This window comes from Procambarus clarkii, chromosome 8 (assembly GCF_040958095.1).
Source record: "Procambarus clarkii isolate CNS0578487 chromosome 8, FALCON_Pclarkii_2.0, whole genome shotgun sequence".
NCBI lineage: Eukaryota > Metazoa > Arthropoda > Malacostraca > Decapoda > Cambaridae > Procambarus > Procambarus clarkii.
The window spans coordinates 41,942,677-41,967,273 of NC_091157.1; the positions used below are offsets into that span (position 1 = coordinate 41,942,677).

A 24,597-nucleotide genomic window follows, 5' to 3' on the forward strand; every position below is an offset into this window, starting at 1 on the left:
ACATTCGCGTAAACTTGTTACAAAGTCTCCAGCCCAACAACCACCTTTCAAAATGTCGCTATCTGTTGCCTCAACAATCTTCAAGAAAAAGTCTGACCCAAAACCTTCGAGTTCTACAGCAGCTAGTGACACTGATGATGATCTACATCAAACACAACCAGTGACACTGAAAATGACAAGCCACCCTCCACCAATGGTGCATCACCACCCCCTTGGCTGCCGACGCATCATCATCTTCCTGTGCCTCCTCCAACAACTAGATCTCTTCACTCCTCAAAACCATCCAGCACTGACAAGTAGGACAAGTCCATCATTCAAGGTAAATATGCTGTGTTTTGTATATTATATATCCTACAATGTCTATATTTGCTTCATAACATTCTAAGGATGGTTGAGAGCAGTTTCAGACTTTTCAAATTTAGAAGTTATTATTTAGAAAATCACTCCTAATACAACACAGTAAACATTTAAATGAACACCAAAGAACGATTGAAACTCTGCTATATATAACCCACATTTATTTGTGATTAAAAAAACATATTGCTTATATTACTAAACATGGGAAATACTCCAAGGTCTTTGTAATGGTACATATCACACAATTGCTGATACACAAGGGGATAACCTTGGCTTGCTGACTCCACTACCTGTAAACCACTATCCAACACTTATATGACTTGTGCTTAGTTTTGAAGACTGACAACATGTACTTGAATGAGTATCATAACAATTATGTTGCTTTACATTAAACTGTTTGATTTATGAAGAAAACAAGTATTGCATATAGCAAAATATCTTAAGGAACATATTTCACACATTTTGTCTGAGTTTTCTTTAAATTTGACTACTTTTTAACTACTAATTGGCCAAAAGATGATTCAATACACTTTAAATTTATGACGAATAAACATAACTACTGTATGTAATTATGAGATGGTATTAAATTATACATTGATTATAGTTGTATGCATACAACAGCACCAAGTACAAAAATGTACATTACATTAGCTATAATGTAATGTACATCATGTAAAATGTACATTTGCTATATCTGTACATAGTAAATCTTCTTTTATAGTCTGTAAAAATTGCATACTAAATTATATATAGAAATTGTAATGAATTATAAAGTACAACTCAAATTTCTCTTATATTATCTTGCGTAAACATTTTACATTACATGGCTGGAAGTCAATCTATTACTTGAGATTTCTGTAGGTGGTGCCCAGTAGGCTCAAGAATCTGTACACCAGTTGATTGACGGTTGAGAGGCAGGACCAAAGAGCCAAAGCTCAACCCCCGCAAGCAGAACAAGGTGAGTACAACTAAGTGAGTACAATTGGCAAAATATAAATAATTTTTCAACCTTTGAAAGTCAAATGTAAACAAATGTATATATTGTCCCTGTACTGCACTGACAGCTGCTACGTGTAAGTCAGTTAAATCTTGCTTATGCAAAAATTATGTAGAATTTTCTAGTTACTAACTCATTAAGATACAGTAATTAAAATGTTAAAAACACAAAACATATGTTGGTGTTTTCTATAGTTATCTTAATGCATGATATAGAGTGACTCTCATACATAATGAAGAATTAACAAGAAATACTGTATTTGAAAGACTGTATTTGTCATAAATGTGAATAATACATTCACATTGATGACAAATGTGAGAATACAATACAAATGTGAATTGTCATAAATTTATGACAAATACTGTATTTGTCATGAATGTAAATGTTATCTCAAAATATTCACAACACTTGAGGTTGTGATGCAAAATTACAAGCTTTATTTACAAGGAAATAAATACATCATGACAAATGTGTAATTTGGTATTACAGTATATAATTAAGAGACAGCAAGTACTGCAAGTAGTTATTTAAACAAAACTGCACAAAATATAATCAAATTTACTTGCAATTCAAATAATATTGTCATCAATGTTGTACAGTAGAACCTGTTGTATATGGATAGCTAGTATCTGAATTTGCCTGGTAACTGGACTAGTTAATTTGAGCGACTCCGATAAGTTCACAAGAGGGATAACAGGCCCAGCCCTCAGCAATTGCATTAATTTATTCTCAATTACAATTACAATTGCATTAATTGTAATTGTTTGAAGATTTCTTTAATGAAAGTAGCAATATTTCTACAAGCTCTTCAGTTGAGCAGAAAAACTAAGAGAAAGCATAAGCTACAAATTTATACTACAGCAAATTGAAATAACAGTAAAGTAGATGGCGGATGACTTACACCGGCAAGTCATCCACCAAAAATGAAGCCGGTGCAATGCAGGCCAAGCCCAGATTATCTTGTGGTACAGGGGATTTTAATATCCTAAATGATTGTGACTATTTGTCATAAGTAATGATTAATATCTACTAAAGCTGCATGAATAATCTGAGCTATTATATATAGTTTTTATAGAATTTAAGCCAAAGCAATCCATGGGAACTCAAAGATTATTAAGAGCATTTCAAATTGCTGCTGATTTGTATAAATTAACATCAAATATTATTTACAAAAATTTAAAAACATCAATATTTTGGTTTTAGCAATTTTATGTAATTGATTATCTCTGATAAACTGTGGTAGTCACATGGCATCCAACCACATTATTTCATATTTATGACTTAATGGTTATATTTCTGTTGAAATATACATTCATACAACATTATTAAACATTAATAATTCAATTATGCAAAGAAAAATCTTTAAGATTTGGTGTATAATCCTATTGTGAAATGAGATTACAATACAGGGTATTTACATAGAGCAAAATTGACCAGAGCTCACCAGTCCCTATAAAGAAATGTGTATCCTTATAAATAATTTCATATTTTGTATATTCATATGATTAGTTACTCTTTCATTTGCATTTTATGTGGATTTATTAAATGTTAATTACTAGATTAGACCACAAGACATGGTTTTTAGCCTGTAAAAATATATGAAAGGTTGCTTTTAAGCCATACATGAAAAATCTTTTTAAATCATCATCATCATCTCTAACTCCAGTCCCCAAATTCCTAGCATTACATGACAATGTACCTAACGTACAATATGAAGTCATTAAAGACTACACCATCATATATAGTTGGTAACTATTACACACAAAATCTGTGTAAATTATAAAAGTGTACAGCAGTGCATAGGTGTCACTATCTCTATCCAGCTGACTCTTCCCTGACAAAATGTTTCATCATTTCAATAGTGCTCCACAATTTGTGTTAAAACACAAGAATTTTGTATTTATTTACTTCCTACTTTAGGAACAAGACGACCCTGAAACATTTACTTGAATTCCTATAGTTATACTTGACTAAAATAAAGTATTCTGTAATAAAAGTACAGTACAGTATTTTGAAAATCTCACATTTTATGTGCAGAAAAACAAGAACTGTATGAAAGAACTACAATATAGAATTTAAATTACATATATATATTTATACAATACTATATTACAGTTTCAAGCACAAATTTAAACCCTAAATAGACTAGGTATGCATCACAAAATTTTTTAAACAAAATATGTGTACATAAAGATTTATATACTGTAATATATCCATGCAAGTCAATATTTAATAAGCTCAAGTGAAATCTATACTGAGCTTGTTTAATCATGCAGTAATTAAATATTTCTGACTAGAAACAGCATACAATTAAAAGATTTAGAAAACCAATAAATACAAAAAGGTGTGTTCGGTAGAATTTCTGGTGGGTCCCATTGGTGACGCCCTGTGCTACCCACCTGGTTAGCTTGGAGCCTAAAGCATTCCCAAGGCTCTTTGAGTCACATGTGCTTACCAGGACAAGAATCTGGCGCCTTTAAAAGAGGCAACAGAATCTGGGAATATCAGATCATCCCAGGCCAAAAGGAAAGACTATCAAAAAGGTTGAGCACCCCAAAACAAGCAACTGTATGAACAACACTTGCAACCCTCATATGAACTATGCACATACATGTATTCATTGTCTGGGTCGACCCACTAGTTGGCATCACTCACCACCACCAGATGGCAACCTAATGATCCGAGGGTCCTGGCCAGCCACCCCAGTCATTCACACACTGCCCAAGCAAGGACCCTTGAATACTGTACCATGGCAAGGAGAGCAGTACAAATATGGGAAGCCACCGAGGGATCCTCCAGAAAATGGTGTTTCATTACATCACTACAGAATTCATAGGAGAGCTTCCAACAGTGACTTCCCAAGCTAACACTTCACAAAAATCGAACGGAAGGGCATACAATGCAAGGGAGAGCGAGGAACCCTGGAGGAAAAAAACGCTAGGTCAGCTGACTTATTGAACAATGAAATCACATTAATGTGATGTATCAATGAGAAAATCAGTATTTTGAGGATGAGGATGATTTAAACCCTCACACTTGGTGCTCCCAAGCCCATGCCCTAAACCACTATGTGGTAAAAGCAATGCATCCTGGCATTCACGTGAATCCTCTAGGGGGTCCTGAGGCTTTCATAGAAAACCCTGATTGGGTTTCAGCCAACTTAATGTTAATGCATGCCCAGTGCCTCAAGATATGCGAACCAGGAACCCTGCCACCAAAAGCCCCAAACTGAAAGAACCCATAAACTTGAGCAAGCCCTAGGACATATTAAAAAAGGTGAACAGCATTACAAATACTTGGAAGTTAAGGGCCTGTGTTGAACAGCAGGTTCAACAACCTACAAACCACAGGAGACAACTGGGCCCCAGAACAAGGGAACAAGGACACCAAATGAATGAATGAGGCAGCCACCTAAGCAATGTGGGCAGCACTCAGGTTAGGCACATTGCCATGACTGGACAGAGAACATGAGAAACCCTCAACTAGAGCAACCGCTCCTCGATGCCCCTCTGGAAACACACTCATTTCTAGCAGGAAAAAGGAAAAGGAAGCTGATATAATTACCAAAACAATGAAGACAAAATGTTGACATTAATAGCCAAAAAATCAAACCAAAGAGGTGACAAGATATACATCAACTTACAGACCACAAAAGCCAAAATGAAAAGGACAGGATAACTGGAACTGAAACAGGAAATGATGAAAAGCATGCTCACCATCTCACACTCATTGAAAAGAGAGCAAAGACATGATTGCACAAGAACTACCACCCACTCACCAAAGAAAAGGAAGAGACAAAGCCAAAGGCACAAACTTGAAGATCCGTGGAATACCTTCAACCACTGAGGAACATCATCTGGAAAATCTCCAGAAACAGACATTGGACTCAAGATACTAAATCCAAGGCTCAGAAATCATAGCCAAGAGCACTAATGAACCAGAAGAAAATCTCTACCACACTCCCTGGAAATAATAAAGAAAAAAAATCTGAAATGAAAGGAAGGGATTCAGAAAATAAACAGACTCCAGCCCAGGCAAAAACAAAAAGGCCCCCATGGATGCATTGTGAACTGAGAACAGGTAGCCAACAGTCTCACATTGAAGTGAAGGTCACCTGTAGATGACCAAACAGCTAGCCAAACCCACAGAAAGATGAGCTGAGGACCGTTCACTCCACCAAAGGGGGCAGAACACAAAGGAGACAGTTTGACACATAAGGGACAGTCAATACACCATGTAAGGGAACCTTGTGGAGAGTTAAACCCTGAGAAACTGGAGGCTGAGCTACAAGTGGAGTTCAACCTCATACCAGAAAAGAGCAAATTGACCTATAACAGTGAAACAAAGAACCACCAAAGAACAGGTGGAAGGGAACCAATCCAATGAGCCTAAAGAAGGAAATACGTGTTGAACAAACCAAAACCCATGGACATTTCAAGAATCCAAGAAGTTTGGCTGTCGGATGCGAATTGTTCCCCAAAATAGATTTGGCAAGGCAAAGCCAATGAGACTGGGAAGAGGGCAAATGCAAGAATGGAGAGATGCAACAAAATGAGTTCTGAAAAGATGAATTGGTCAACAGCAACAGAAGAACAACAGGGCAACAGGAGAGCACATCTGACAGCCCCAGCAAAGGCAAAATGAGGCACTCCTGAAGAAATCTTGTGTGTACACAGCCAAAAAAAATCCCAAAGGCCAAGGCAGTTCATCACACAACTGCTCAAAAATCTAATGACAAAAACAATTCTTCCCCCACCAAATTGGAGTGAGATAGATGCCAGTCTTGGCAAAGCGGGCAGATGCAATGAAAGGACACTTTCCCAGTGGCCCAGACCAGGCCCAACCAAGTATGAACCCATGATGGTCCTAGCCAGAACTTGTAGGCTTGGTTACCTGTCATACAAGATAGAGAGTAAGAGAGGGGAGGTAGAAAAATCAGACATGCAACAAGATATTAAACTCACCCTCCTGTCCCAACACCAACTATGGATCCCATCAAGAGAAAATAGAGTATAAGTAGGGCACCAGTAATTATCTGTGTGTAACTACAGGATGAAAGCTACGCTCGTGGTCTCCCGTCTTCCCAGCACTCTTTGTCATATAACGCTTTGAAACTACTGACGGTTTAGGCCTCCAACACCTTCAATGATGTGTTCGAATAGAAACCCAGGGACTGATAGGGATATCGAATCTGGGACAGGGATATCAGATATCAAAGCCTTGCAGAATCTTCCATTTTACCCAATATCCTTCTACTAAAGATGCATGTTAACTCCCCCTTAGAACCATATTCTTCGGAAGGGGGGGGGCTGGATACTGCTTCCCTTTCCCTCTGGTAAATTCCATTTTTGCACTGTTCTTCACAGTGGGATAGCTGCAGGGCGGCACTAAGAGATCCCTCCCAGAAATCTAGTATTGAATGTACAGTAATGAAATGCCTCTTCATGTAGGCCCTTTGGTAGCCCCTTGTAACATACAGGATTTTGGGAGACAACATTCAAAGAGTATTGTGGTTCTTTATGCTTATTTAATAGTCTTGATCACAACAGTCAGATTTTGGAAATGTAATGATGTGTCATGATAGTTGATATGAGGATGCTTGTGTGAGGCCTATAGCCAGAGCAGAGAGCTTGAGCAAGGCCGGTGGTAGAGAGCTCAAAAGAGGGCGAGTGCATAGAACTTGAACAGAAGCAGGATCAGAGAGCTCAAATGTGCAGTGAGAGCAAGTAACTCAAAAAAGGCCAGAATTACCGTCTGCTCTGTAGCAAGGTTGTATCTTGTGAGACAGTTGGAAGTAGACTCGTTGAGTGTCTCATTGTATGCTAGTGAATGTCAATGGTGAAGATCCATAGTATATCCTGGGCATTTGTCACTGAACCACTATTGGAGTTAGACTGTCAATTCTACTGATTGATTGATGAAGATTAAGCCGTCCAAGAGGTGACACAGGCATAACTAGCCCCTATGTGGTAGATTTTTTGCTTAGTAAATGTATACTGTTTGCTGAGATTGCATTTAATCGTCAGGCTGCTATTGCAGGGAAGGATACTGCTTGACAGTATTTACGAGGGTGTCCAGCTACTGGACACCTTTTTTGACCAGAAGAGTGGCAGTGTTAATGGCTTCTGGGGTGGTTACTGCAAGATTTACTGCCCGAAACGCTTTGCGTAATAGTGGCTTTAGGCATTGTATGTACTAGCTCTATCTATAAATCTATCAATTTTTGTAAAATCTCTTGTATGTATGTACCTTACCTGAATAAACATTTATTTATTTATTCAGGGACTCTTTAAAGCTCTTCTAAGATTGTTAATTGCTTCACATTCCAGGAGATAGTGAAGTAGTGGATTTTCTGTGATTGTTTGGCAGAAGATGCATTCCCTCTGTCGTGGTTCACCAATCTCCCAGTTGCATCTGTAACCTAGACGTAGTCTATATAACCGAACTGCTATTTCTCTGTGGATTCCTTTTTGGGATATTTAACTTTTCTAACTTGGTGGCCTGAAGATACCATATTGCAAAGGACGAACCTTCTGCTACTCTCTGGTGTAGATGGCTTAAGTACTTTCATATTTAATAATATATATTCAGAGGGATGGATATTACAATTCAGAGGTGGTGGATATATAGGCAGGAATGAGGCAAGATGAAAAACAATGTCTTTGTTCACAAACATAAGAGGGAACTGCAGAAGACCCAACTCCAAAGAGAAAGGAATCCACAGCAGTTCCCTAACTCCTGGGCACCTATTTACTGCTAGGTGAACAGCGGCATCAGGTGAAAGAAAACATGCCCAACAGTCTTTGACCCTCCTGGAGACTGAACCTGGGATTCCTTGGTTATGAGTCTAAAACACAGACCACTTGCACGTGAATCTGTTCCTGGCGCAGCTCAAAGTATGTATCTTGCAACTCCCTTCTTGGCTGCCTTGGATGACATTCTGTCTGGGAATGTCATCCATGCATGATTTAAACATTGACTGGAAAGATCAAATCATAATTTGACAATAACCTCATTCACACAGTAATCAATTACAGGTATAAAATGAGAGTAGAATTTGTTCATGGGTCCAAGTCCATTTCATTCATACATAGCTATTATAACCATATTAACATCATTTGTACACAAAATGCAAAAACAGTAACAATAATCATCAAATGACAATAACTGTAGTGACCTAGGAGACCAACAACAATGACCACACATCGAGAGTTAATATACACTCTTAAGGTATGGAAAGAGAGTGGGCAGACTGAAGTTCAGGAATAGTGATTTAATGCAAGACTATTGAATACAAAAACCCCCACCTCAACTAGTCCAGCTGAAAGGTATCCACAGCAAGGGCCTCAAAATCATGGAGTGGAGCTGCATAAGAGGGAAGGTGCTAATTCCACACTGATGTGAAGAAGACCATTCCAGGTGCCCAAACATCTCGCAAAGCCACAGGAAGTAGAGGGCTTCGATGGTCCACTCCATAGAAATGGGACGGAACCGGAACAGATCTTCTACGAAGACATCAGACGCTCCCTGGACATGAACTGCTTGGAGAGCCAAACCTACTCAAAGGTTTGAGTACCTACCTACTTCGGTCCCTTTCTCTTTGGAGAAAGGGACCAAAGCAAAACCAGAAGGTTGAGACAGTGAACCGTGTGGGAACAGTCTGAATGGAGTCAGAGCACAGAGCCTGGAGGAATACAAATCCTCTACAGCACATGCCACACGGCTGTGAACTCCTGAATTGTACTGTGAGCCCAACAAAGGAGAGGTGGCCAGCGACCCTGCCAGCTTGGTAAGTGCTGGTCACAAAGCTCCAACCCAGAGCCAAGGCATCCATGAAAATGTCAGGCGAGGGCAGAGGAAGACCACCAGGGGACCAAAACCCAAAAGCCTGAACAGGAAGCCGGCAACACAGCAGCCGGTGAAGGGTCAACGGAGCCCGCACCCAACGCTTGCAGCATTAGTGAAACGGACTGCCCCCTGTTATAGCAGAACACTACTGAAGTCACACCTTGCACAAAGGAAAAACAGTTGAGGCAAAGTTCAGGCTCCCATACAATCTCTCGACCAACTGTCAGGTCACCCGGGGGCCAACTAAACACCAATAAATTGTGATGCTGCAGCCTGGTCAAGGCCGCTGGAGTCAGGGAAAGCAATGAAACCCGAGAGATCAAAACAAGTCCCAGCTAAGTCCAAACTTGGGATGGAGCCAACTGGGACTTCCATCAGCTCACCAGGAACCCAAGCTCAGTGAGCTGGGTAAGAACCAGAACCCTGGTTAGCAAACATGCTGACTGACTGGGAACCCAAACCAGTCAGTCATCGAGGTAGCCCAAAAACCCAAACCCACCAACAACTAGAGATAAGCTATAATGACTCAAGCATGTGAATAGGCATTGAGTCAGATTCAGTCTGAATGGAAGGACCTAGGCTTGTAACCCCAACACAAAACCAAGTCAATACCTGAACCTCGGATTTATAGGGATGTGCCAATATTCACCCCAGAGGGCCAGGAAAATCATCCAAGCACCTATCTCGAGCATGAGACAGACCTGGGATAGGATAATCATATGGAAGGAGGAGCAAGGAATGAATCAGTTGAGCCGTTAAAGGTTGAAGATGAACTGGAATTCCAGTGAGTCCCATTTCAGCACTGGATAGAGGCAGGAAACCAATTGAATCGACGAAGTCGTTTTGATCACGATGAAAGCCACCCACTCCGATATGACCCAAAACAGGTGTGGAAAGGAAACCTGCCCGGAAAGACTTGAAACCCCAGAAGAGGAAGCGACCGACCCACTCCTCCGCAGGCCAAGGAAAATGCCTTGAAATGCCCAAAAATCATGGGACCAGGAGTTGGCAAGCTGGGAGAGCTACCACCCCCCCAGTTTCATCAAAGAGGAGAACCATGACAGGAGTCAAACCACAAGAGAAACTTCTGAAAGGAGCAAGCATGGTGCTAGCCAAACAGAGAATGGCCTGCCAAAAGAAACACTTGCAACCCAACAACGGACTCCACCAGTGACCTACCATGGCCAATAGAAGGCAACAGTGCCCCAGCCCAATGTGATCACCTCAAAGACCTAGAACCAAAACCCCAAACACAAAGGCGGTCCATAATGGAACGACAAACCGTAACTGCCGAAGACAGGAACACAAATTCCTCAGGAAAGAGAAGTGGGAAAAGGGAGAGGTGGGCAAGATAGCAAAGGCCCATGCCAAATTAAAAGACTGGGCATACACAGCCTGTCGACATGCGAGTCAGGTGGCGAAGAATATGGCCACCCCCTCCATAGCATGACATGTACAGCTTGGGGAACGCAGCTGATGCCACAACAGTGGAGGCCAACAACACACATGTGGCCCCCCACCGGGCATTCCGACATCATCCAGGAACCAATCATTATGCAGCTGAAGGAGGCCCAGCAAATGCAAGGAAACCTGGGTGTGGCACTGCACGAGATCTATATTCCATGAAAGTGGGACATGGACCAAATAGGAAGTCACTGAGTGGCACAAAAGACTGGCCCCCAGAAACACCTGTAACATGGTCGAGACCTCATGCCACTCCAGTGTGTGGGTACGACAAAAACTACGCCAAACCCCAAGTGAAAACAAGGGATTGGCTGCCAGCCAGGAAGGCTCCAGAACTTCATAATGCATTCAGTAAGGAGAAGAAGACCCAAACTTGAAAGAGGAAGGATCCATCAACAAGGCCTCATCCTGTTTCAAAGTAGGTACATGAAAAAAAGCCTCACAAGCTGCTGCTGGAGGGTCCTGAGAGGAAGGAAACCTTCAGAAGGACTATCCCAAAGAGCCCAAGGGCATACAGAAATAATACCTGGGGAGAGCCACACCTAAATCATACTCATACAGGGAGGAAGGATATGTAAACCCCTCCCTCCTGCAAAAGAAGACCCTCCTTGGAGGGAACTAGGAACCATAGTCAAACAGGACCCAAAGACCCATATCTGATGCCCCCCAAGCCCTGGAAGCTGTAGGAGAGGGTCTCGTGGCAAAGCCTGAATCCTCACCCACTGCCCAGGATAGTAAGGCGGAGTCCAAGGGAGAGACTTCAAAGGAAGAAGGGGCTGGATAATAGGAAGAACCAGATGCCTCGGTGGGATCAGCAAGCTTAACTGCCTCCATGACCAATTTGGAAGGGATAACCCGCAAGAGCTGGGGAAGCCACATCTCAAGCTAAACCCTGTCCGACCCCGAAACCCTCAGATGCCTCGGGGCTGCAAGCAGTGGGGAACGGGAAGGGCAAGCCATGCCTGAAGGGGAAGGAAGAGGAAGAGTCTCTATCAGTCTCCGTGGTGTAGTGGTAAGACACTCGCCTGGCGTTCCGCGAGCGCTTTGTCATGGGTTCGTATCCTGGCCGGGGAGGATTTACTGGGTGCAAATCCTTAACTGCAGCCTCTGTTTAACTCAACAGTAAAAGGGGTACTTGGTTGTAACAGCGATTCTTCGTGGCAGGGATAGTCTGTACAAGAATGTAACAACTCTTGTATATATCTCAACAACAACAAAAAAAGCAGACGGAACAAAGATAAAATTTACTACACATCCAATTCTGGGTCCCTAAACACCAAGTAGGGCAGCTTGGTGGGGGAGGATATGAAAACCCCTTCCTCCTGCAAATGAAGACCCTCCTTGGAGGGAACCAGGAACCATAAATGCTCTGAGGTTTCCATCCGGTTACACAACCTAGGCTGCTGCAAGCCACCTAATACACAAAAGTGATCACTGCCTGATAAGCCCTAACCTCATTGGGAGGGATCAAAAAGGAAAACCAATTGGGGAGAACAAACCCCACATGACTCGGGGTCAAAGGTGTCACCGACCCAAAAGGCAGAGGCAGAAGGAACGAACATCACCACATGGCATGGACGACTAGCAGCCCTTAAACTCGCATGAAGTGCCAACAGGTTCAAGGGGACATCTATGAGGACTACTGACCCCACAGGGGATTTCCAGGGCCTGAAGGGTATACCAAGCAGGACACCCAGGCACTGGAATCACTTTGATATAAATAAACCAACACAGCCTAGCTCATGCGGCTGTGAAGGCTGACCTCAGCATGCTGAGAGAAGTATGCAAACTACCAGTGTACCCCACCAGCCAAAATTTGCTCCTGATCCGAGTTAAGACAGGAAGTTCCCAAGATCTAACTTACCCTAAGCGAGGGCCACTACAAGCGAGGAAAGCCTCAAAGGGAGTGACTCTTAAACACTTCAAGGAAGGTAACCCTGGCAATGTATGCTAGGGAGCATACAGGAATAGTAACCCGGAGCATATACAGCTCCAAGCACTCTTTGAACTTCGTTCATGCTACATCACAAAGTACAGAAAATGCCATTAAAGGCAAACACCCCAACTTAGCTGAATAAACATAACACTGGAGCCACCTCAGCAGAGGCGCGACCTGGTACCCACCACATCAGCATTAGAACTGGGACTGAGTTTCTGGCTGATCGTGAGGTACCTACACCATACCCCAAAACACAGGGAGAAGGTTGAGCTCACAAGGGTTCTGAGAGATTTTGATAATTTGTTTACAGAATTGAAAGAGTTCTCTAGGCGAGTTCAAATTGTTGGTTGTTTTGATGCCAGCAGGGGTTTGGTTTGATTTGCTGACTATTTGGTTGCCTTTCCCGGCGAGATGGCATAAATAAGTGTCACTGCTCCTTGTCTCTGTTAGGGAGGGGGGGGAGGCAGCACTGGCACTGGTCTCCTGTAGGCCTACAGAACTCCACCGACTGATGTAAGCTAGCAGATAGTATCATGTCTGCATAGATAGCTTCAGGGAGCCACAAGGGGCTAACCCCAGAAAGCCTTATTTTCCAAAGAAGTGTAGCAACCTATTCTCTTAACTTGTGCAATTATAACATCTCATAACCGTAATATCTCTCGACACTTATACTTATTATTTTACCCATTTGAATTCCAAGTTTTTTTCAGCCTTTTTGTCCCCATTTCAAACTTCACATTAACCTGTTTTCAAACTTCCTTGCAGAAACATTTCCAATATACAGTATTATCATGTAAGAAGCCAGATGATACTATGCAACTGTCCATTTGGTTCTTTATTTCACCAAACCAATATCTTCCTTCTTATTCTCATATTCTTTGACTTGCACATTTATTACAATCTTAATCCTAACCATAAATATCTTTACACCTGGAATACTACAAATGGCAGAAGACAACTCCTGCAAACACCACTCAGCTGAGTGGATAAATACAAGAATAATATACAGTGTAGACAAGACTTTGAGCCTCAAACTTGTGGTCACAACTCTCACAATGTCTGTGACCTGCACATGAAGACAAGTGGAAACCAAGGAAAAGGATTCCCAACACTAATATAAATATATTGTGCAATATTATTACATTTCAATTTACTATGATATATTCCCACTGGTTTTACATAATTAATTACAGAGAAGCTTACAATGAAATACAAGAAAACACAAATACAGTTCTGCACAAAATCTACTATAGGCTGATGTGTATAATTATAATTTTTGATAATGTCACATTTGAAATTACTTCACCGGAATGAACTGCCAGTTAATGAAGTATATTGCAGATGTCACAGGGAAAGAATATAATAAAAATGCCAACAACACCCGACTTTCAACAAGGTGGAAAAATACAGTACTGTCTCTGAAGAAATATTAAGACCCAAATATTGTCCTCTCTTAAAGTATTAAATATACCTTTAGGCATTCTTACTATGTAAGCTGTCTTTTATAAATTCTTAAATATTAATTTACATTTATGTAGTGCATAGCTTTTCCTTGTATGTATATAAATATTTAGAAAGTAATTTTTATAATAAATTATAATTTTATTTTGCTTACAAGGAAAAGAAAGCAGTACAATAAAAGTTACATTTACACCTGTAAACTGTAATTAGACTATAAAAAAAGACTAGTCTTCTTAATATGACTGACAAGTGAGAGTAGCAAGTAGCACGATACTGATGGCTGCAGGAACCAGCCAAGTTTAATACTAGGAATGAATGCATGGCTTCATATTGCATGCAACTGTTGGGTTTTCCAAATATGGTTTTCTTCATATTTGCCAAAATATGTCAGTAGAAGTACACCATTAACTTCACAGACAACTGAATGAACAACAATGGTACATACAAATTTGTGTATGACTTGGGAACATGAGAAACAGTTTGCACATGTTCCCTGGTGAATATTTACTGTACTCCATCGTTGTAAGTGTTTTGCCTATCTCTGTCTTTGATGTCATGCTCCCTCTTGAAGTTAAGCCATGCTTCAGGATGGCTTCCCATGGAGTTTGGGTACAGAGCTATGATGAATACAGTTTGAGCAAATTTATGATGAATAACATTCATTTGATGGGATACTCAAAAGTTGACATTTAACTTTCATAACTTGAGATATACAAATAATGGTCTTTGAAAACATATTCAATTTCAAATAGGAATTTACCAAAATCATATCCACTTCCATATGATTCAGAAACAAAGAATGGTGGAGTTCTTTAAACCTGGACTTTGCTTCTGGCCAAGCAAAGTGTAACAAAAGGATTATTCAGAGTTTATAGATACCTGTACCCTTATACAGTACCAGATTCCTAGCCCAACTATGCAATATCTGTCTGTCTGTCTGTCTGTCTGTCTCTCTCTCTCTCTCTCTCTCTCCGTCTCTCTCTCTCTCCGTCTCTTTCTCTCTCCGTCTCTCTCTCTCTCTGTCTCTCTCTCTCTCTCCATCTCTCTCCGTCTCTCTGTCTCTGTCTCTGTCTCTCTCTCTCTCCGTCTCTCTCTCTCTCTCCGTCTCTCTCTCCGTCTCTCTCTCTCTCTCTGTCTCCGTCTCTCTCTCTCTCTATATATATATATATAATTAATGTCTTTTTTGGCTTTACAGGATTTGTGAAAAGAGTTATATAAATATATAAACAAGTGATAATATTATTTCAGTATTTACTGTTTCACCAAAGCAAGAGAATGACATAGTATGGTGTGGCAAAAGTCACCAATATATGGCACTGTTTTCCTCTACAAACGCATTTTATTATGCACAATAAATGGTAAGCTTGTATACAATTTAGAATATCAAAACAATCAAAACTCTTACGAATGAACTGGCATGTGTAGAGGCATTTAAAACATGGTTAAACCCTGTCTGCTAGTTTACATCAAATATCATTATCAATCTTTTCTAGCCATCATTATCCAATGAATTATTACTGCATTATGTAGGCATGACCACCAGAGAAAATGGCAGCAAATTAGTGCAATCTGAGCAAGATAAAGAGTGCTTAACAAATTACTATTTTTAAACTGGTTTATAAATTAGTTAAGCACATACCAGTAGATGTTTGAGTTAAATAGACACTATTGTACTGTATTAGCCTTTCTGAAAGACTAACCACTCTTCCCTGCTGAATTTGTGCAACTATAACCGGAAAAAACAACTATCTTAGAAAGGAATGACACATTCACCATACCACTGACAGCAGACTTAACAACTAATGCTAGTCATTGACTTAATATGAAAAATAAAGATACAGTACCTCACTAATATTAGTCAAAAGTTTGACACAATATGCCACAGGTACTGTAAATCATTGTCTAAAATGTACAAGTGATGCTATACATAATATGTAATGTAATACACATGTACAAGGACTCGTAAAACTTTATACTTCCTTTTTATCTTTTTTAATATTGATAATGTATTAGAGTACAGTATTTGTATAGCACTAGCAATGAACCAGCCAAGCATGTGATTGGTCATAAAACTTTAATGGCTACAGGATAACTATTTAGAAGAAAATGTAAACACTGAGTATTTATAAAAAGCATTTTTCTGTGCCGTAAACTCTGTTCTTTCTAAAGCACGATTCTACTGACCTCTGGTGCCAAAGATACATTCTCTGTTCAATATGCAGTTGAGAATCAGAATGTAGTCAGAAAGTACATTACCATAACTCTTATAGGCCTTTCCAAGAGCCACTTAGTGTCAAATATCCCCAAGAAATGTATTACTAATTAACAAATGGCTCAATAGGTCAGTACAGTACTTATAACCACCAGCCATCAGGTGACAGCACTGACACCACAACAAAACCCCCAACACAATGTACAGTATCAACATTCCATGTGAACTGCCAGTCAAGAAAACAGCACCACAAAATGCAAGGAAGACTGAGAAAGAAAGGGTGGGAATGGGGTCAACTGAGTGTAACTGCTTAGAAAAGTGCTTTTTGTATACACTCAAAAGCTTGATTTTTTAGCTCTCCCATTCAGTTGCTCCCTAAGGTAAGTGTCGGCAAAAGTCTATGTAACCATGTACATGGTTAAGCTCACTTCAACTGTAGAGTGATGAAAATAGAAAGTGCTGAGGAGGAAGACGAGGGATTAATAGGTACCAAACACTGAGTATTCAATCCTACCAGAAGAAATGAGGGTCAGCAAGATGAAAGCCCAGCCTAAGCTATATATTAGTGGTGTAGGCAGGGAACCACAGGAGAGAACCAGAAAGCAAAATTTTTTAATTCATTCGAAAAGAAAGCCTGCAGTGTAGCAACAACAGGGTGACATGAGCCCCAAGAAAAACTTGTGGCTCTGTAAAGTAATTAGAAGAGAAAGGCACTTTCGACAGAGTTCCCCATAAGAGGTTGTTCTGAAAACTGGAACATATTGGAGGGGTGACAGGTAAGCTTCTAACATGGATGAAAAATTTCCTAACCGACAGAAAAATGAGGGCCGTAATCAGAGGCAAGGTATTGGATTGGAGGAATGTCACGAGTGGAGTACCACAGGGCTCAGTTCTTGCACCGGTAATGTTCATTGTCTACATAAACGATCTACCAGTGGGAATACAGAATTATATGAACATGTTTGCTGATGATGCTAAGATAATAGGGAAGATAAGAAACCTAGATGATTGTCATGCTCTTCAAGAAGACCTGGACAAAATAAGTACTGTATATGGAGCAACACTTGGCAAACAGAATTTAATGTGAATAAATGCCATGTTATGGAATGTGGAATTGGAGAACATAGACCCCACACAACATATAAATTATGTGAGAAATCTTTAAAGAATTCTGACAAAGAAAGGGATCTAGGGGGTGGTTCTAGATAGAAAACTGTCACCTGAGAACCACATTAAGAACATTGTGCGAGGAGCCTATGCTACACTTTCTAACTTCAGAATTGCTTTTAAATACATGGATGGAGAAATACTAAAGAAATTGTTCACGACTTTTGTTAGACCAAAGCTAGAATATGCAGCAGTTGTATGGTGCCATATCTTAAGAAGCACATCAACAAACTGGAAAAGGTGCAAAGACATGCCACTAAGTGGCTCCCAGAACTGAAGGACAAGAGCTACGAGGAGAGGCTAGAGGCATTAAATATGCAAAAACTAGAAGATAGAAGAAAAAGAGGCGATATGATCACTACGTTCAAAATAGTAACAGGAATCAATAAAATTGATAGGGAAGAATTCCCGAGACCCAGAACAAGTTAGGTGAGAAGGTGGTGGAGGCCAAAACCATCAGTAATGTCAAAGCGTTATATGACAGAGTGCTGGGAAGACAGGACACCATGAGCGTAGGTCTCATCCTGTAACTACATTTAGGTAATTACACTTAAAGATTGATGAAGACCCTAGTTGAGTTCAAATACCACTACATGTCAGAAGTGCTGTAACATTAACCAGAATGGACACTTAAAAAGTAGATCCAAAATCCATGGTTGACCTTGGATAAGGTACAAAACCCAGACCAGAACATATGAAGACCATTCATTGGATGCCCCTCACTTTTCCTGAGGTAAAAAACCCACTTACAAACTCAGGGAGGTAGAGAAAACTCCAGCTAAAGCTCGGATCCCCCAAACACACTCACACACTCCTTGGAAATAGTAGGAATGAAACTCCAGTCCAGCAAATGTCTATGAGAGACAAGACTGAAGTCTCTTGCGAATCTCAGAATAAGGAGAGGGAAGGGAAGCAGACACCGAGCAGGTGAGACACAAACTGTTATTAGAGTCCATGAGCAAAGTTTAAACTAGACTCAAACCATTTGGCATCTAAGAACCTACAGCAAGACAGGTTATATGCTTCCTTAGAGGGAAGAGATCCAGCAAAACCACCTTACTAACTGAGAGCAGAGCCCTTCAGCTCTAGCATACCAGCATGTGAAGCTAAAGCTTGGCCACTGCCATATAAGTTGCAAGTTATAATTAGGCACCACATACATTCAGTAAAAAACACACCTATGGGCAAGAATAGTCTCAAACTCAACAGGAAAATGTTGGTGGCAAGAATGATGGCCTATGGGATCAAAGAGCCCTTAAGAGAATCTTCAAACTGTACAAAGCAGAAGTAAACCAGTTGTCAAAGTGTTCTCCATCACAAAATGTGTAAAAATAGCAAAGACCAAAGGTAATATCAGGTCACCATGACCTGTACCCCACAGCAATGTTCGAAGAAGAGGCATGAAAGCCAAAGTTAGTTTGTACATGACCAGAGGACAAGGGCTGGAACCACAATCTATCAAGCTTTATTCCCTAGGGTCAAACAACAAAGACCATTTGTTATGTGTACCAGCAAGATACACTTCTCTCCTACCTATAAGAGTCATAATCCCCCTGTACAGAGTATAGAAGCCCCATAGTTTTATTTAGTTACATTTAAGGTAAAGAATGAACCCCGAATTTTGTGTGTTTTTTGCAAGCTGGGTGAAGGCGGGTAAGAAGCCCAACCTGGGAGGCATGATGGCTGACACACCCAAGCTCAGAACGAACCATTTCCCACCAACAGCAAACTGGAAACGAGGACACTAGGTCTCCAGGAAAACAGTAATTGTGATTGGCTGGCCGCTGGAAGCACGTCCAATACACAGTCGCATGACATGAGGTCACCACCCGCATCGTGAGTGGAAGAAACAGTATCTCTTCACTCCTAGTGAATGCCAGGGTTGGACACACCATTTGTCTCTCCAGCAAAAAGCAGTCTTGCCTGTGGAGGTGCATGCTAGCTGGTAGAAATCAAAGTCGAAGGCAATGGGGATGTCGAGTAACTGCCCGAGAAGAATTCAGGAGTGCCCAAACTACAGGAAGTTGGACTTCAAGGTGCATTAGTCTACCTGTCTACCAGGAGAGGGCAGGTTGGAAAGGCCAACTGAGTGACCTCTGAATCCCTGCTGGGGTTTGGAGTGAATTGAGACAAACAGTGGTCCTGGTCAAGGAATGGGGAGGGAACCTGGTTGAGTGTAGTCTTCAGGAACAGCACTCTGCAATGGGGGAAGCCAAGATAGACCAGTGCATTTGGAGCAAAGAGCATCTGGAACCTTCTGTTGATCCTACCACTGTGATTCAATAAGGACGATTGGAGATGATCAATCAGGATCAAGAAGATGCCCTGGTGACTATTCTGCCACTTACAACAGTCAACTGAAATGGGAGCATTGCATCTACAGTCCATCTAAGGTAGATCAATTCCCCAACCCATACCCCTTGTGCTAGGCTATTCATTGTGTTGCTCTACTAATTATATGAGTTTACTTTATTAATTTTTCATGAGGGAGTATACTCACATACATATACTCCTATGTATACTCAAGTGGTGATATTTTCTGTATACTGTAGTTTATCTGATACAGATGGTCAAGGCAACCAGTTATTATTATAGAAAACAATGTAACAATAAGTTCGTTAAGAATGTGTTTGTGCTAAAGTTCACTTACTAGTATCCAATGTTGTGATTTAGTTGATCATCAGTGTATTAAAAGTGAAGACATAACATGTGGTGCTCCAATTTGCAGTGGAGAGGATCTTAGGCAGTTGCCATTTATTGCTACAAATTTCGGAGTGTTGCCATAATGTACCTATCATCAGAATTTTGTTGGCCACCAGCAATGTAAAAACTATTTCAGTAAACAAATGTCATTTTTATTGCGTTTGGTATTAAGACCCCATCTTCACTTTGTAAACTCATTACCTGGGCTTATGATGGAGTATGATTTCTACCATCTAAGCTAGAGCTGGGACCAAGCAAGTACCACAACAATGAAGTTTATCTGGTAGCGGCAGTGTGAGCTAGCCAGGTTGGCAACCTTGAGAGTTATTTTTTGTGGGGGGCTAGGTCGAAGATACTGAGCTCTGTGCACTGACGGGTGGGAAGAGACTGTGACCTAGGGGACCACTGGCCTTACTCCACTCCTCACAGGGTACAAGGTCATGTGTGTGACCCTCACTCTATGTGACAGAAGTACCCCTCAGTGATAGTGGTACAGCTAGGAGGGGAAAATGCCGTGCCACACCTTGCATTAAAAAATCACATTAATATGATATATCAATGAGAAAATCTGTAGGAGCCATGAGGATTCGAACCTATGTGCTGGGTACTCCCAAATAAACACCTCAGACAACTACACCACAATATGGTCATAAGACTTCCAACCTGGGATTCCAATGAATCCTCTAGGGCTCCAAACTCAGAGAAGAGTTGTACATGCAACTGGTTATAATCCTCCTCACGACTCCTACTGATTTTCTCCACAAAAATCCTTGCCCTTGATGCACAGCAATCAGATCACCCACATGGTCCTAATGAATAAACCCACGAACAACACTGCCTTTAACATGATATTCACTAATGTAGAAAATCTACAGACATAAAAAGAAGAAAAGAGCAGTTGATCTGGGCACCAAGTTGGTTGCAATGGCAAGTTGACCAAATGAACAGGAAAGAAAGTCATTGCAAGCATGAGCGAAGAGTGTTAAGCCAGATCCAACAAGAAACCAAACAGGAGAGGTTTGGTAAGAACCAAGTGATACAAAGCATTAGTGCTAGGCAAAATTTGTTGTAAAGAGCATTCTTCCAATCCATTGGTCAAGTGTATGGTGCTCTACTGTGTTCTTCTCTTTACTGTGAATGGTTAGGATGGGTTGGGTGGGTTCGGTGCTTCTCTTACAGCATGGACACTAGAATGTCTAGGTCATTACCTGTGTGTTCTGGAAATTTTTTCTAACAAAGAAGTTCACTAGTGAAGTCTTTTTTTTTCTATGCCCGCAAGAGCCTGGCAAGAGGCTCCTTCAGGAGAAATTTCCATGCTGGGTGCTCCTTAAAATTCCCCATCATCCGAATCAACAGCCTACTCAATAAAAGAGAGGATGAAAAGGAAGAGGCCAGCAAACAGCAAGAGCATCCAAGTGAACTCCTGGAGGTGGTTCAAACATGTCTGCAGACAATGAAACCAAAAGAAACTGAACATAAAGTCCTGGAGACTAGGTGTGAATAATTTAAGCTTAATAATTAATAATAATTATTAATCTTAGAATAAATAATCTAATAATTGAGTTTTGGTCACTGCCAATGAAGAGATCAGAGCCAGCAAGAGCACAGGACTCATATCAGACAGATCATTTTGGAGCCGATTGGCATAATGTGCAGAAGAATAGCAGATGGCACCTGCATGGTAAGACTGGTCCATGGAATTTAGTGCAGCCATAGCTACTGTCAGCATTCCCTCACAACAGCAACAACATTCCACAGCCATCACCTATATCATCTTCAATATGCCAACAATTCACAATGTTTAAATTAATTAATAAAAACACTTTCTCAAATGTACAATCTTACCATGTTTGGGAATATAATCCAAACTTTCCCATTTGTTGTTCAATATATATATATATACAGTAGAGCAGTTTTATAAAATGAGCCCTTTTATCCAGGAACATAACTACCTTATTATATAAGGGTTCACTGTATATATTCACTACAGTATGGTAAAACCTGCACTAGAAGTTACTTACAGCATGACACTCAGAAATCAATATACTATATAGCAATTACAAGTTCCATAGCCCCATGGAAAGCTTAACTAAAGTCAGGTTTGTGTGCTTTCACAAATGTTTAAAAAAGGTTATATAATAACACTTATTAACAGCATTACTCAAAACTTAGATAACATTTCACAGAATCGCTATATTTTTAAAATGATTCCTTGAGCTCTGCTGCAGTATTTGTATGACAGCACATTTAGCATCATATTGCTAATTTGAAGGAAATTGATAATTATTTTGTTTCATGGTCAGAAGTTCTTCAATTTATAATAGTGTCTGAAGTCTGCATTCATAAAAAATACACATTAAAAACACACCATGTCTTTTGGTAGTTTGGTTTACAATACTACTCAAATAATATATTCCTCTACAACCAGTAATGTACAGTATTTGCAATTCTTACAAGATTAACTTTACATAAACCTATACATATTAAAATCACATGATATATAATAAAATTAAGTAAGAGAAATGCCCTCTAGCCATGAGGATAAATCAGCTGTGCCTTCAACATCCAGGACCACTTCAGGAGGAGTATCAGGCACACACAGTACCTGAGCGGCATCACGGCCAGAAAGGTATGCTCCATGGACCGTTGAGTAAAAGCTTGGATGGCAGTGTTCACCCGCAAATAAAACTGCTGGCTGTGAATGAACAATAATAACTGAATGATATATAATAACAATCATTGTAAAGATAGAGTAAATAGTATAAAGAGGTTTATTTGACAGACTAAAATTCTGAACATTTATGTTGCAGAACAGCCTTACTCGAGTCTAAACTCCTAATACATGCCAATCTTCATACTACACTTGTATTTTCTCATCTATATTTACAGAAACATAAGATAATGAAACATGCCCATTTATCCTTATTCTAAATTATTATTAAAGGAACAAGTCACAACTATATCAGTCATACTCTCAATAATGGTTAACTAGTAGGAAAAAACCAGCATTGAATGTAATGAAACGCCATTTTATGTGCGAGTCCTGGAGGATCCCCAGAGCTATCCAAGCTGATAGGATATTATTAGCTTTTTTGACATCAGTCAAAGTGCATCGAGTTTGGCCTACCGGGGACCATGAACCAGAACCTGGCCCCCTCAGATGAGGCACGAGGAGCAATGGCCTATAGAAACCCCCATCTTGAGATGATTTCGGGGCTTTAGTGTCCCCGAGGCCCGGCCCTCGACCAGGCCTCCACCCCAAGGAAGCAGCCCGTGACAGCTGACTAACTCCCAGGTACCCATGTGGCTGGGAGCATTCTATGTCTACCATCGACCAGGACTGGCACCAGAAAGGTAGGCACCCCAAAACAAACCCCTATTCTGGTGAAAATATTGCTTCCAAAAGCCGAACGAGTGAACAGAACTCCCCAAACGACAAGTAGCAAATGAGCATGATGTCATCACGTTGCCATGCCGCTGTCTGCGAAGCCCCCCTTCCTCGGGAGGGGGAAGGGGGAAGCCCCAGATTCTCACGCCGGCGATCCAACCGTCAGTTCTTAGGCTAAATGTCAAAAAACCAGCATTGAATGTAATGAAACGCCATTTTCTGGGTGAGTCCCAGAGGCTCCTGGAGCTTACTAGGCTGATATGCTAATGTCAGACTTTGGCATCAGTCATGTGTATGGAGTTCTTATGGGCCTACCGGGGTCCACGAGCTAGAACCTGGCCCCCCTCTAGAGAGGCAAGGGGAGCAATGGCCTATAGAAACCCCCGTGTAATTGGAAGCATTCTATGTCTGCCATCAACCAGGTTAGGCACCCAGAAAGGTAGGAGTCCCAAAACAAACCCCTATTCTGGTGAAAATTGCAACCAAAAGCCGAACGAGTGGATAGAACTCCCCAAACAAAAACAAGCAAACTAGTATGACGTCATCCGTCGTCGTGCCGCTGTCTGCGCAGTCCCCCCCCCCTCCCCGGGAGGGGGAAGGAGCAGCCCCAGACCTACTGCGCCAGCGATCCACACCCCAGTTCTGAGGCTGGATGTCAAAACATTCGAAAAAACGCCGACCGGAGGGAGGGAGGGATGCCGGGGAGCCTCCAGGACTCACCCAGAAAATGGTGTTTCATAACATTCAACGTTGGTTTTTTGGGGGGAGCCCCTACGGCTCCCCTGAGCTAACTACCCACAGAGGAAAAGAACAGGGATTTACCCGGGAGGCGGTTGCTGCTCACTCCTCAACCCGAAGTCGAGACAACTGGCTGTATCCGCTGACCCAAAGTGACACAGGCCTGACCGGGCCCAGGAATGTTTACAAGGTAATGAGCAGCCAGGACCCTGTTCGACCGCCAAAATCCCCGCTCCCGAATGTCAGCCCAGGACATATTGCCAAAGATGGCGGCAAGAGCCACAAACTTGCAAATGTCATGGGCACGGGGATAGACCGCAGGC

General features: G+C 41.1%; 1 protein-coding gene across 2 annotated transcripts in view; it reads right to left on the reverse strand.

Annotated features, from left to right (window-relative positions):
• Window positions 1-503: 503 nt before the first annotated feature.
• The window catches only part of LOC123759717 (peroxisomal N(1)-acetyl-spermine/spermidine oxidase), a 60,747-nt gene continuing 36,653 nt past the window's right edge, over window positions 504-24,597 (reverse strand). For both annotated transcript variants that reach the window (XM_045744972.2, XM_069317658.1), the window contains exon 5: window positions 504-22,843. In XM_045744972.2, the coding sequence (XP_045600928.1) occupies window positions 22,658-22,843 (186 nt within the window). In that variant the 3' untranslated portion in view covers window positions 504-22,657. The remainder of the gene's footprint in view (window positions 22,844-24,597) is intronic.